Source organism: Lycium barbarum, chromosome 11, assembly GCF_019175385.1.
Source record: "Lycium barbarum isolate Lr01 chromosome 11, ASM1917538v2, whole genome shotgun sequence".
Classification (NCBI taxonomy): Eukaryota; Viridiplantae; Streptophyta; class Magnoliopsida; order Solanales; family Solanaceae; genus Lycium; species Lycium barbarum.
The window spans coordinates 123,881,461-123,896,088 of record NC_083347.1 but is presented as its reverse complement, the minus strand read 5'-3'; the positions used below and the strand labels follow the sequence as shown (position 1 = coordinate 123,896,088).

Sequence of the window (14,628 nt, the reverse complement as noted above, 5' to 3'; positions counted from 1 at the left end):
GTAGCGCCTGTGTCTATCATGGCCTTAATAGGCTTGCCATTTACTCTCAAGTCGACAAACATCAGGGTCTTCTCCTTTCTGGGAGGAGGCCCGTTGCCTGCCTTTGCTTTTCCCTTCTTGGCCGTTGAGCTTGGGTCTTTCTTTTTGCATATGCCGGCACTGGTGCCTTCTACAGCATTGGAAATGGAACAAACAAGTGCATTGAAGGCACCTATTGGTTCTGTCTGATCCGCATCATCCTCATCATCCGTCCCATCATCCAAAATTTGATGGGCGTTCATCTGTGCCTGTGGGCATTCATTGTTCCAATGTGGTCCGCCGCAATGACGACACCCTGAGGGGGGCTTCCGCCCCCGATCATTATTATGAGATGCAGCACTATTGCTGCCTGAGGAAGAACCTTTTGATTTGGTCGCACTACGATCTCCCCCACTTCTGCTGGGGCCAGCATTGTAGGATTGGCCCCCTTTGAATCCCCCACGGGCTGGTGGTTGAGGTTTATCCTTTCGAGCATCCACTTGATAGTCACTGAGGCATTCCGCAGCTTGGATGGCCTTGGGCAACGTATCCACCCTCTGTCTTTGTATTTCCATGCGGGCATAGGGTTTCAAGCCTTCCATGAACGTGAAAAGTTTGTCCTTGTCGCCCATGTCCCTTATGTTCAGCATGAGGGCAGAGAACTCGCGGACATAATCTCGGACTGACTTCGTTTGCCTGAGCTCCCGAAGTTTCCTCCGTGCATTATACTCGACGTTCTCGGGGAAGAACTGTAAGCGGATGGCTGCTTTTAGTTCATCCCATGTCTCAAGAGCATCCTCGCCCGCTTTTATGGCTTCATATTTAACACGCCACCAGAGTTTGGCGTCGCCTTGTAGATACATGGCAGCAGTTGCGACCTTCTTTGGCTCTTCCAGTTCGCCCACAGCGTCAAAGTACTGCTCGATGTCAAAGATAAAATTTTCCACTTCTTTGGCATTTCGAGAACCCTGGTAGGGCTTTGGTTCAGGAATCTTGAGTTTCTGGGGTGCCAGGGCAATGTTTGCCGCGCCCCCAATGGGATTGCCCCCTCCTCGGAGTAGGCCTTGTAAGGCAGCATTGACAACATTGATCTGATTAGTCAAATTGTCGATGGTTACTTGCATGGCAGTCAGTCGATCTGCCTCCTGAGTCCTATGGGCTAGGTCCTCATCTCTTTGTGTGGCGGCCGCCTGTGCGGCTGCATCAGTGTCAGTAGCAATGTTTACAATGTCTTGTTCGGCCTGCCGCATCCTGCGGTCCAGGTCCTCCACCCTTTCAGGCACGGGTCGAAATCTGTTGACCGCCGTTTCCAAAACCAAGAGGCGGTCTCCATGGTTCACCATGGTCAGAAAATGATGACAATAGCAACGTGTTCCCTCGTCCGATGTCGAGCCTAAGCTCTGATACCAACTGTTACGCGGCGCCTTCCTGAGACTTCTTGGAAGGGCGACGTAAGGCTAAGCAACCGAAGATTCCAAAGTTGCTATCCGCCAACCGGGGTCCCCTCCGCACGCTAGACAAGACTGTCAGTGCCGTGCGGGAAAACCAATGTCAGGAACAATTGAGAGAACAGAAAAGTGAATTGAGAATGAGAAAAAAAGAGAGCTTGTTTGCATTAATGAAAATTGATTACAATGAGAGCAAGCGGTGTCGAGGGGGAGAGACACCAGTACAGAGAATTGATTGCTTGCTTGAAAGTTTTGATTGTTTGATCCCCCCTAATAATGCTTAAAAAATAAAAACCCAAGTCATAGAGCTAGACATGGTTTTGCTAGAGAAACACAACCAAAATTACATAAAGTAAACTACTCTATAATTACAACAAAAGAGACCTAACTAGAGCAGGTCCATGTGCACCCTCGGTCGGGGCACTGTCATGCGCGCAAGGCACGGTGCGCGCGCGCACTGGGGCGCGGGCGCTAGGTGCTGGGCGCTGGCACTGTAGCTGGGCTGCACTGACATTGGGCGCTGGGCACGCGTTGGGGCACGGCCAGCACAGGGGCGCGCGCACTGGAAATTGATGGGGCGACATAGGCAGAAGCAACCTTGTCACTTGGGGCGTCCGAGACCACGGGGCCGTCCATGGCGCTAGGCGCTGAGAGGCTTGCCATGGCGCCATGGGGCGCGCCCAAGGGGTCATGGGGCATGGCTGGAAAGCCGCCCATGACAGTACGTATGTAATGCCGTTCGCGTGGTCATGAGGACCACTTGGTTGGTTAATTCCGAGTGAGACATTCCCGTTGGAAACAAGGACAGCTGGTTTCGCGTTCGCGGTCAGCACGAACATGCTTTTCACTTCTCTCATTGCACAAGCTTTCTTGACTATGCTATGCACTATGCAAGCCTACATTTTCTTCTTCTTTTCCGGCTGGATCGTTGTTATGGGACTTTTCATCATCTTCCTCTTGCCTGAAACGAAGGGAGTCCCGATTGATTCCATGGTCGAAAGAGTGGATGCAACACCCCGTTTGGAAGAAACTCTTCTAAAATGCATTGATTTGATCAGATGGATTAGAATATCAGTTTTAGTGATCAAAAGTTTGTTAGCTTCTTATTTGTTCCCTCCTCCCTATGTTCCTATCCTTTTATCGAGTTTTGACTCCAAGTTTTGTTCATAAAAGAAGAATATATAAATCTAGAAAAGTTAGTGTCGTCTGGATTTTATAGATTGATTGTTTAATTACCCAAACATACAAACACGTCTCGAGAAACTTTATTTTGTGCCTAGCACTATGTTTGAGGGTTGTCTATGTTTGGTAAGTGGATTATGGATCCCACACATTCAACGTGTCAAACATTGGTCAGGCGAGGCTCAATAAGACCCGGGGCCTAAAGTCAACTTTAACTGGAGGCCTTATTTTTTCGGCTCAATATTTTTTTTAAAAAGATTAACCTATAAATCTATTGTAGGTAAAAATTATGCCTCATTCTCCCTTAACTAAATGTCTTGGGTTCAAGCCTCAGAACAAAAAAATCTTGCTTAGGAGTGCTTCCCTCTTTAACCGGCCACTGACAATATTCACACAACTTGAATCAGTTGTATACGGTACAAAGTAAAAAATTTCATATTTCTCCTTCACGGTGACTTGTTTTTCCACTTCCCAAAAGTAACGAGGATTGTTAGTCCTTTAGGCAATTTGTCAGAGTCCGGAGCCTAAAGGGTATAAAAATACACGGTCTTTACCAAAAGGGAATGACAAAAACTTAATATACCAAAAGGGGTATATCGTGGATCAGCCCACGATATACCCCAAATTTTTTTTTCCGTGTCAGAGTTAGTCAACGAAAAAAAAAATTATTGTATAACGTGGACTGATCCACATTATACAATATAAATTGTATAACGTGGATCAGTCCACGTTATACAAGTTATAATTGTATAACGTGGACTGATCCACGTTATACAAGTTATATTTTTTTCCCAACGTTTTACAAAATAGGAGTCTGGAACCAAAATGCCTGAAGTGTTTTTTTCATACTTTGACCAACGATTAGTCGTGTGTCAAGACTCCGAAACGTCAATATTTTATCTAGAACCTGATATTTTTTTCTGCGTACAATAATGTAGGCCCAATATGTCGAGAAATTTAGTCAGCTTTGTTTTCAAAAATTGAAACCATAGAAGTGAAATTGACATTCACAGCTACATTACCCCAGAATTTTTACGTTGAAATCTATTGCGTATCATCATCTTATAAGTACATAAAACTGAAAATTTCAGGCCAATTTGGGGGAAAATTGAAATTGAATGGGATAAAAGGTGTTTTTTCAAAAATCGGCTCGGCCAGTTTATCCGCGTAGATCTCGAAAAAATACGCAGGTTAAAAAAAAAACGCGTAAAACGGACGTCCGAGCGCAAAGTTATGACCATCTAAAGTTTGACCACTTTACAACTAATTTTCAAACAAAAATTACTTCGGGCACCTTTTCAACCCCTAAAATGACGATCCGAACGTCTACGTATCCTTGATGTATTGAGCCTACATTATTGTACGCAGAAAAAAATATCAGGTACTATATAAAATATTGACGTTTCGGAGTCTTGACACACGACTAATCGTTGGTCAAAGTATGGAAAAATCACTAAGTTTTTTCAAACAAAACTTACTTCGGGCACCTTTTCAACCCCTGAAATGACTATCCGAACGTCTACGTATCCTTGATGTATTGGACCTACATTATTGTACGAAGAAAAAAATATCAGGTTCTAGATAAAATATTGACGTTTCGGAGTCTTGACACACGACTAATCGTTGGTCAAAGTATGGAAAAAACACTTCGGGCATTTTGGTTCCGGACTCCTATTTTGTAAAATGTTGGGAAAAAAATATAACTTGTATAACGTGGATTGATCCACGTTATACAATATAAATTGTATAACATGGATCAGTCCACGTTATACAATAATTTATTTATTTTTTTTCGTTAACTCTGACAAGGAAAAAAAAATTTGGGGTATATCGTGGGCTGATCCACGATATACCCCTTTTGGTATATTAATTTTTTGTCATCCCCTTTTGGTAAAGACTGTGTATTTTTATACCCTTTAGGCTCCGGACTCCAATTTGTCACCTACGTACTTGTGAATATGATCAGAGCGGATCCTTTTAAGAGTTTCAAGGTGTATCCGGTTTGGTCAAAAATTTTGAAAATCATTTTCTTTAGGAAAATAAGTTTCTTAAAAATGGTAAATTGACTTCCCTAATCAAAGTAGGGAAAATAAGTCCACAAGTGATATTTTACCAACCACCGACCAACCCCTCCCACAACCCCACGCACCACCCCCACCCCCTCAAAAAATTCTTTTTAAAAAAGATTTCAAACTTTTTTTTTTGAGTCCCACCTCCCCCCCCCCCCCCCAGCGGTCCAAAAATATTCTTTTTAAAATAAGTTATAAAAACTTTTTTTTTTGGATTTTCTACACTCTCCCTTTCCTCTCCCCTTCCAAAAATATTATTTTTTTCTAAAAAAAAGTTTTAATTATTTTTTTATTTTTTACACCACCCACCCCCACGACAGCCCCTCCCCTCTCCCCCCTCCCCGAAACACTCCACCACCCCCTCCAATTTTTTTTTTTTTTTTTTTGTGTGTGTTTTCTACAACACCCCACCCCACCCTCCCCCCTCATACCCCCTCTCGAATTTTCTACTTTATAGTTAATTTTACCTTTATTAAAAATTTATAAGGATGAAAAGTTTATGTGGTTAAATTTGGTATGGGGTGGGGGTGGGGTGGGGTGGGGTGGGTGTGAGGGTTGGTGTGGTATGGGCTGGTGGGGTTGAGTGGGGCTGGTGGGACTCGGGTGGGTATTTTACTTATTTCTCAAGAACACGTTTTTCAGGAAAACATTTTCTTCCATACCGAACACACCCTTAGTCACTGACAGAGTAAAAAAAAATATTTACTTAATGAGATTACTTAAAAGGTATTAATTATAGACAACTCTATTTATTAACATTGATCGGTAACCTCAAGTAAATGGCAAGCAACTTGTTATTGTATTTTGACTTGTACAGGGGTGTCTCAAGGGGGAGATGAGTAAAATATTTGTTTTAGACCTCCAAAATTTTGAGGCCTCAAAAATATTTAATAGTATATTTATGATTTTATTATCGCGTAGATAATATCGAAATTTGTAGAAAAATGAAAAGGTAAAAAATCTTTAAGAAAGAAAGACCCAAGATTTTTAACACTATAAATATTTTAGATCTGTGAATTAAACTACTTAATTCTTCATAGTAAATTAAGTTTTTTACAACAATAGCCAAGGTAATGTATTGCAAACACATGGCTAACATCGTTTTCACTTGAATTAATTCATATAATATAAATAATAATAATAATACTATGTGAAGTTAAATGCCTTGTGTCTTCTAAGAATACCATATTATAAACAACAAATATGGTAATTTTAATGAGCCACTCTTGAACTTGTACAGATGGTAACAAATTTATTACACTGTCAGCGTATTACACTGTCAGTGTAAATCTCCAGCTTAAAAGAACTGTAACCAAAGTGTATATAAAGTACTATTTTTTTCAGATCTACTATAAAAAGTTTGAACATGGATAATGTTGGATGAATAGCCAAAATTCATGGAAGACCAAATCTCACACTATAACAGACATTGACTTTATCAAATTAAGTTACTTCCACCATAATAGTAGGGATAAAAAAATTAATCTGCTCTAGATTTCTGTCTTTCTCTTTCTATGTAAAAATATTTTATATATAGTTAAGAGCACAGTGTGTAAAATACTTTACAGAGAATTATCTTTTAAAATTTGGGATTTCTGAAAAGAGAGTAAAAATGTCTGCTGAAAAGAATAATTCTAAAGTCACAATTTATGTGTTCTCATGTTGGATCTTAGCTGCCTTTGGTGGTCTCATGTTTGGTTATGATATTGGTATTTCAGGTGTGTTCATCTTGTTTTATTTGCTAGGGTTCTTTTTATTGTACATGCCATTACTATTAAACAAAATGAATTAGCTATTGATTCGTCTCTAAATATCTAGTCCTTAATAGCATCTTTCGATAATTTGTCGCTACTCATAATCTGTCGTTAAATAGGATTATCCGGGGGCGGATCTAGAGAGTAAGTGGTGTAGCCACATAGTGTAATGGGTGGTTGAACACCCTTCGTCGAAATCTTTTAGTGTGTACATAGGTCAAAACCTACTTTTCATACATACATATTAAACCTTAAAAACACTCAGTGATATTAATGAGCCACCGTAGTGGGTCAGTTATGGGTTCATGTGTGTGTGTATATATATATATATTAAAATATTCATTAAATATCTATAAATATTTTATTATGAATCTAGTTAGCATTGTATTCTTAATTTGCAGAGGCGGATCCATGATTTTTAGTTTATGGCTTCTAAGCCATAATCCTTTGTTACTTACTAGATTATTGACTACGAATCCAGTTATCATTGTACTATTAATTTGCAGAGGCGGATCCAAGATTTTTAGTTTCACAATCCATATTACTTATTAGGTTCTTGATAGATTATTATACATATTAGATAAAAATTGAATTCAAAAATAATGTTTAAGCCAAAGCTACTGGTTCTTCCGAACACTATAATGGTAGTTCTACTACTGTTAATTTGAGGTCGCTATAGGAATTTATAAACTTCAAATTCTAGATCCACCTTTAGGATTTATCCATTGCTAAATCTTGCTTTCTGTCAAGTGTATTTTTACATCAAGAAGTGCAAAAGATAATTTTTTGATGTTATTCTTTTTTTTTTGTTTTTGTTTTAATCAGGAGGAGTTTCTGGCATGGATGATTTTTTGATAAAATTTTTCCCAAATGTGCATGAAAGAAAGAAACATGTCAAAGAGAATAACTACTGTAAATATGATGATCAATATCTCCAACTCTTCACTTCATCCTTGTACTTGGCGGCTCTTGTTGCGAGCTTTTTTGCTTCAAAGGCCGCCACTAAATTAGGGAGAAGGGTTACCATGTTGATGGCTTCAATTGTTTTCATCGCCGGAGCTGGCTTGAGTGCCGCCGCGAATAACAAAGTGATGCTCATTTTTGGTAGAATTTTGTTTGGTATTGGTGTTGGCTTCGGAAATGAGGTATGTTTAGTCAAAAAGATTTCGTTCACTATCTGTGCATTTTGACCTTTTACCGATTAATGTTTGTATACATTTTACTGCAATTGCATTTTAATTGACCTGATAATGTAAATTGTTTTTTTATCGTCAGTGCATAGAACTTATACTTGAGGTGCTTAGAATATTTTGAAATGGTTGTAGCTTTATGGTATCTTTCGTTGAATGTGTAAATATTTTACCAAAAAAAAAAAGTCCTTTTTGAAGTTGTTTTTGGTTGGCAAAAATATTTTCCCGCGGAAGTCATGTTTCTTCGTAATTATCTCAACTCTTAATTTCATATCACCATTTCAACCAACATTAGAAAGAATTTAATCCTTAATACTCAAAATTTCATCAAAACGCTATCTGATTTGCTAACATTATTATTAGTCTTTAGTAAGTAGAGTGTGTTCAAATCTTGATAAACGTGAATTGATTAGGTCCAAGTTCTTCGGAATATTTATCTACTAACTTGTTTGGGACTGAGACGTAGCTAATATTGTTGTTGGAATACTTACAGACTGTTCCACTATTTCTAACTGAAGTAGCACCAATCCAACACAGAGGAGCTGTGAATATTCTCTTCCAACTCTTTGTGACAATAGGAATATTCATTGCAAATCTTGTCAACTTTGCAACCTCAAAAAGCCATCCAAATGGTTGGAGATTATCACTTGGCTTTGCAGCTATCCCTGCAGCGGTTCTTCTTATCGGTTGCTTTGTGATCACTGACACTCCAACGAGTCTGGTTGCGCGCGGCCATGAGGAGAAAGGCAAGGCCGCGCTCAAGAAGCTCAGGGGTGTTAGCGAGGTTGAGGTTGAGTACCAAGAAATCGTGATGGCGGTTGAACAAGCCAAACAAGCTAAGAATGCGTACAGGAACTTAGCGAAGCCTGCTAGCATTCCACCACTTGTGATTTCCATCTGGTTGCAGATCTTCCAGCAATTCACCGGAATCAACGCGATTATGTTTTACGCACCTGTCCTTTTTCAGACTATGGGTTTCAAGACCAGTAGCTCACTTCTGTCCGCCGTCATGACTGGACTTGTTAATGTGGCCAGTACATTTGTTGCAATCTTCGTTGTTGACAAGGTTGGAAGGAAAAAATTGCTCCTCCAAGCTTGTTGCCAAATGTTAATCTCTCAGGTACAATATAATGTTCATCTACAAAACTGTGCATGATTCGATCAAACTGTTATTAGGGGCGGAAGCAGGATGGGATACAAAGGCTGGGGCGTAGGGGTGGTTAGGATAACACCTGAAAAAGTATACTGCGTATAAATTTTACTTTTTTTTTTACATATATTCAATCTTGAACACCCTTGACGAAGTTCCTGATGTCGTCTCACAAAGGGATTCAAAGATGTTAAAACGTCACTACTGGGAGTCAAATCATGATCAAAAACATTTTTCTGAACCCTGCTAATGCAATAAAATTTCCTGATTCGTGATCTAATTCTTTGACAAACGAGCTTCAACTGAACCCTGTTGGACTGATGTAGATCCACCACAAACTGTTGTATCAAAATTGAGAGCCTTTTTTTTTCTTCTAATTGCCTTTTGGTTTTAATGTTGTAGGTGGCAATTGGATCTATTTTGGCAAAACATTTGAGTGCGACAGGATCCTTGGAGGGGACACTGGCAATAATAGTGGTGCTTCTCGTGTGTACGTTTGTGATGGCATTCGCGTGGTCATGGGGACCTCTTGGTTGGTTAATTCCCAGTGAGACATTCCCATTGGAAACAAGGACAGCTGGTTTCGCGTTCGCGGTCAGCACAAACATGCTCTTCACTGCTGCCGTTGCACAGGCTTTCTTGACTATTCTCTGCACTATGCAAGCCTACACTTTCTTCTTCTTCTCCGCTTGGATCGTTGTCATGGGAATTTTCGCCATCTTTTTCTTGCCTGAAACTAAGGGAATCCCGATTGATGCCATGGTGGAAAGAGCTTGGATGCAGCACCCCATTTGGAAGAAACTTTTCTAGAATGCATGGTTTTTATCAAATGGATTAGAATATTACTTTTTGTGATCAAATTTGTATTAGCTTCTTATTTCTTCCATTCTCCTTATCTTCCTATCCTTTTATCAAATTTTGTCTCCAGTTTTGTTCGTAATAGAATAATATCTAGAGAAGTTAGTGTCATCTTGCTTAATACAGTCTTGCTTACACGCGCACACATGCATCTCTCGAGAAACTTTATTTTGTGCCTCAGGCGATGCGTAAGGGTTGTCTATGTTTGGCAAGTGGATTTTGTGTCCCACACATTCAACGTATCAATCATTGGCAATAGTTACACAACTCGTATCAGTTGTGTGAGGTACAAAGTGAAAAAAAAAATCATATTTCTTCTTTGCGTGGACATGATCTTGTTCCATGTTCAAAATGAACAAGAATGGCTCGTCTTTTAGGCGGGTTGTCACCTACATGCTTGTGAATATGGTTCACAGAAAGTCAACCAAATATTTAAATGGCAAAAGAAACTAAATAGGCTAAAGGTAAATCAATTTTTCTTCTCCATGTATAACTTTATGTAGTAGAGTAAAAAAGAATCATCAAAGCATATTACAATTAAGTTCCTTGTTTAAGTGACAAACTTGAATTTCACGTATCATTGTTTCAGCAATGGATTTCTTTCAAAGAAATTTGTTGGTCGAAGCTCGAAACCATCATAAATAGAAGGCATTACTGGAAAATCTTCTTGGCATGGTACATGATGCAACCCAACAGTGTACCAAAGCACAATGTCCTTGTTGTCAATAGTCCTATTCCTGCATACAACACAAAATCAGCTTATATAATATCATTAATCAAGTAAACAAAGAAGATTAAGAGAACGTCGACTATGTACTAATTGATCTTGGTCAATTAGATCAATTCAAGAAATGCACATCTCAGATTCATATAGCCAACCCCAACTTGTTTGGGACTAAGGCGTAGTTATTGTTGTACGTAACACCCTAGGCAAATCCTACATGGCAAGCACGAGAGAGATGCTGCATATTTTAAGCCCTAGACCTTAGTGACACATTTTAAGTTGTGTGGTTCAGGCATAGGTTCAAAGCAGACAATATCACTAGTGGGATATGCTACCACATACTAAAGTTACCTGCGGCTCAATATTGCTAGGCCATCATCTCCTCGGCTCCTATCAGCGTAGAACCCTCCAGCCCATCTTTCTGATTTATTATATGGTGTCACCCATAACTGATACTTGGTATAGGCTGCTCGACGTTGAGGATAGTCATCGTACGATAGCAAGGACATGGCTGGTCGACTTGGTATTATCCGATAAGATACATCATTTCCAATCTTTGTCATCTTATTTGGATTTACAATCAACAATTCAGTTGGTTCGAGTCCTAAGTGTGTCTTAGCCTCAATTTCTGTTTTCATAGTTTTTTTAACAACTTTCCAATAACTCTTTCTAGGTGAAACTTTTCGGTCCTTCACCCTCATAGTTTTCAATTTAGCTTTTATAAATGAATTATCGGTACCATCAACATCAACATCAAGGTAGTAAGTAAGGAAGTGATCATGGTTCACTGCAATTGTGTTTTCCGCTACAAGAGCCCCGTAAACAACCTCCGTAATTTGATTATTGTTTGTGTATTTCACAGCCTTGGTCTCCATAACTCCATTTAAACTTACCTGCAACAGACAAATTGAAGAATAAAGATTGCGAAATCAGAAGGATTAACATTTAACAAGCATAACATCTTAATTTTCTTACTCCAACTCTGATAGTTCCACTTTGTTTGAACTCCCAATCAAGTGTATAATCATAATTTCCCACTGTTGCTACCATTCTAACAGCCAGATTGACTTCTTGCTGTCCCTTAGTGTTCTGCAAAAACAAATTATTGATTATGTCACTAGACAATCGCTATAGGAAGTATGCAAAATATTTATGATTAGATACTCTTACTATATTTCCCGGTACTCCATTTTCTGTATGCCTCCAAGCAGCATCGCTAGCATATCTTTCAAATATGCAAATCGCCTTAGGTACTTGCACTACCCGTCCTTCTGAATCAGCCATATATCCGTCAATATACACTGCATTTCTCGGACAATCTAGCAATGGGACAAGACTACTAGCAGACCTTCCAAAACCAAATTCACCAATATCCATGAAAGTCCTATAATACCATTCGAATGTAGGATCCATATAAGGCACAAACGTCTCTGATACATGACCTCTATAAAGCACACGTCGATATTCATTTCTAGCAGCATCAAATATAGAAGCTGTAGACACGATCGTTCCTGCCCTCGTGTTGAATCCAACGTGAAAAATCCAATTATCCCATTTAACTTCATGGCCTTTGATGATAATATTACTGGTGTCAGTGTCATTGGAAGCGACTGATCGTTGGCTGGATGACTCGAAATTAGCACTCTTGGCTTTAGGCAAAGGGGATATGAATCTATCTATATATTTTATTATCTTCATGGATTCAATATCTACTATTGTAGTGATCCCTTCAATTGGCCTTGCCCAAAAATTAGTTGTCCCTCTTCGATAAAAACATGGAACGTTAAGAACTCTTTGTGTCTTTAGCTGCCCGAACCATCCAACAGGCTGTGGTATGCAACTTACTTCTGATATATTCAAACCCCTTTTCAAAATTGAATCTTGAAATCGACGATTCCTCAATGTCAGCCTGCTGGATTGTACAATGTCATCGAGAGTAAGTGGAGGGAAACCGTGGCCAATATACAAAGTTTCTGATATGATAGACCGAGTGGCCAAGTCCACAACGACTTCATAGGTCTCACCATTTGCACGAACAACTACCTTGGCTCGACGATAAGGAAAAGGAACACGTTTGTGCTTATGCAAGGACATCCAATGAAGGACATCCTTTTTCTCAGGCTCTTCAAGATCAACAAAGTGAAATGTCAAATTGGAGAGTGAACTAAGATGAGACTTTTGAATAATGATTCTAATCTTGTTGAATTCAGTAGGGTTAAGAGGGTCTAAAGGATGGCATTGGCTGCTAGTAAAACAGAACAAGAAGACAATAGCAAGAATTGGAAGAGTAAAAGATGTGGACAATACTTTTATGAACTCCATAGAGAACTTGATTGAAAAATGGTGCTTTGACATTGCAAAACTGTTTGCACATATATATTGTTGGCTGATCTTCTCTTCTTTTCTTCTTTCTCCCTCTTTTGTACCCCTTCTGTCCCATTTTATGTTACAGTATTTGACTGGACGCAGAGTTTAAGCAAGAAAAAAAGGCTTTTGAAACTTGTGATTTGAAACATGCTATCGACATTTGTGCAGCTATAAAATCATGTCATTAAGGGTAAAATGAGAAGCGTAACGCTAAATTATTTCTAAGTGTAAATCTTTTTGGGACAGACTAGAACGAAACTGTCACAGAAACATTACACAATCATGTAGCTTCATTTAGCATTTACTTGCTTTGACCAGTTCAAAAATCTTATAAAGAAGATAATAAGCAACGTATCACGTTTAATACAAGTAATGGAGCAATGCTTCTTGTTGTTTCTTGCATTAAAAGTTAAGGATGCTTGGGTTTGCTCTTTAATAACTTAGTACAAAATTGCTAAATTAAGAGCCACTTGCCTTGTGAAAACAGTTTTTAATTGATGAACAATACACTTCTAAATCAAGCTAATTAATATCATCATTGATCATCCTCAGAGAAGCACAAGCCACCGAAGATTTGTTATTTGTTACAAGTAGAGATATGTCTAATTTTTTTGAATATGGACTTGTTATAATAAATAATTTTGTTTTTCAAGTTTAAACAAATACTCCCTCCGTTTGTGCACCTGTGAGACTTTTTGGACTTTAAGGAAAAAAAGAAAGACTTTTGAAACTTATAGTATTAAACATGTCATGATATTTGTGTGGCTATAAAAACTTGTCGCTAAGAGTAAATTGGTTCTTGGGATGCAGAGGTCACATGGCTTTCTCATCAGGTTCAGAACAATAGACCAAGGTCAGTGCTGCAGTGATATAAGGCAGAGAGGAATGCTAGGAGCTTCCAAGCAAAAAGCAGAACTGAAGTTCAAATTGTTTGAGAAATTGTTTTACAGTTACATATTAGGTGACAAAAAAAAGTGTAAATAAAGTAGGCTTTTACATAGTTTACAACAGTATCCTGTCCAGGCTTTCCAAATATAATTGTTTCTGATACTTTAGCATAGGAAAGAATAGGATCTGGTTCCATAGTCCAAAGTGAACCAGTAGTGTATAAATGATATTACTTGGTTGAATAAAAAAATTCTGTTTGACAAAAAACAAAGAAAATTAAAGTTAAAGTATCTCCAAATATAAAAATGTGTCATCTTTATAAAATAAACAAAAAAGGAAAGATTGTCACATGAAATTAAACACATGTAAATATTTCTTTGAACACTCAATTCTGACAACTTTAAGGAACAAAGTTAGTTCTTTAAGTTAGCTTAAGAAAAAGATTCTCAGTAATCAAAAGAAAGGAATACAAATAAAATAAAATATAATAAACTACCAATAAAAAAGGCCTGATTAGAAAATATGTCCTAGATTATGCTTAAAGATATTTGTTGGCCATAGCTTAAAGTTGTTTGTATCAAAAATCACACGCATTGGTTTTTTTAATCAGGCCTTTGTTTCTTCTTTCTGTTTTTGGATTAGATCTGGCCCTTTTGTTAAAGTTGAACTTCTTCTTCTTCTTTTTTTTTTTTTTTTGGGTCTAAAAGTTGAACTTCTAACTTTATACAGAACTTGCATCAATAGGTAACATGTCTAGTAGAAATTAAGCAACATGTTTAACTTGAAGATGTTTTTCGCATAAAGTCATCATTAATGATCGTAAATAGGCCTTATGGCTTATGCATTATTCTCGTAGAAATAGCATTCATTAGTCACTTTTCAGCCCTGTCTTTGAAAAACAGTCATTTTTTAAATTCTATAACAGTGGTTATTTTCAGTTTTAAGGATTGAAAAATGGTTATTTGTGAATTTTCCCTCTC

The 14,628-nt window shown here is 38.3% G+C and overlaps 2 protein-coding genes across 2 annotated transcripts; one reads left to right on the top strand and one right to left on the bottom strand.

Moving 5' to 3' along the window:
• Window positions 1-6,263: 6,263 nt before the first annotated feature.
• On the top strand, window positions 6,264-9,794 carry LOC132617955 (sugar transport protein 8-like). Its single transcript, XM_060333019.1, has 4 exons — window positions 6,264-6,435; window positions 7,297-7,616; window positions 8,155-8,781; window positions 9,214-9,794. The coding sequence occupies exons 1-4, from the start codon at window positions 6,330-6,332 to the stop codon at window positions 9,619-9,621; spliced, it is 1,461 nt and encodes a 486-aa protein (XP_060189002.1). The 5' UTR covers window positions 6,264-6,329; the 3' UTR covers window positions 9,622-9,794.
• A 411-nt stretch (window positions 9,795-10,205) lies between these two features.
• Window positions 10,206-12,755, bottom strand: LOC132618551 (primary amine oxidase 1-like). Its single transcript, XM_060333583.1, has 4 exons — window positions 11,564-12,755; window positions 11,369-11,482; window positions 10,745-11,286; window positions 10,206-10,406 (listed from the first exon to the last, which is right to left on the bottom strand). Exons 1-4 carry the CDS (start codon window positions 12,746-12,748, stop codon window positions 10,247-10,249), a joined length of 2,001 nt encoding a protein of 666 aa, XP_060189566.1. The 5' UTR covers window positions 12,749-12,755; the 3' UTR covers window positions 10,206-10,246.
• Window positions 12,756-14,628: the final 1,873 nt, after the last annotated feature.

Coding starts and splice junctions, on each gene's coding strand:
- LOC132617955 (XM_060333019.1), top strand. CDS start 6,330: ATGTCTGCTGAAAAGAATAATTCTAAAGTCACAATTTATGTGTTCTCA. Junction 6,436..7,296: donor TTATGATATTGGTATTTCAG/GTGTGTTCATCT, acceptor TGTTTTAATCAG/GAGGAGTTTCTGGCATGGAT. Junction 7,617..8,154: donor GTGTTGGCTTCGGAAATGAG/GTATGTTTAGTC, acceptor GAATACTTACAG/ACTGTTCCACTATTTCTAAC.
- LOC132618551 (XM_060333583.1), bottom strand. CDS start 12,748: ATGTCAAAGCACCATTTTTCAATCAAGTTCTCTATGGAGTTCATAAAA. Junction 11,483..11,563: donor ATGGAGTACCGGGAAATATA/GTAAGAGTATCT, acceptor TTGTTTTTGCAG/AACACTAAGGGACAGCAAGA. Junction 10,407..10,744: donor CTAGCAATATTGAGCCGCAG/GTAACTTTAGTA, acceptor TGTTGTATGCAG/GAATAGGACTATTGACAACA.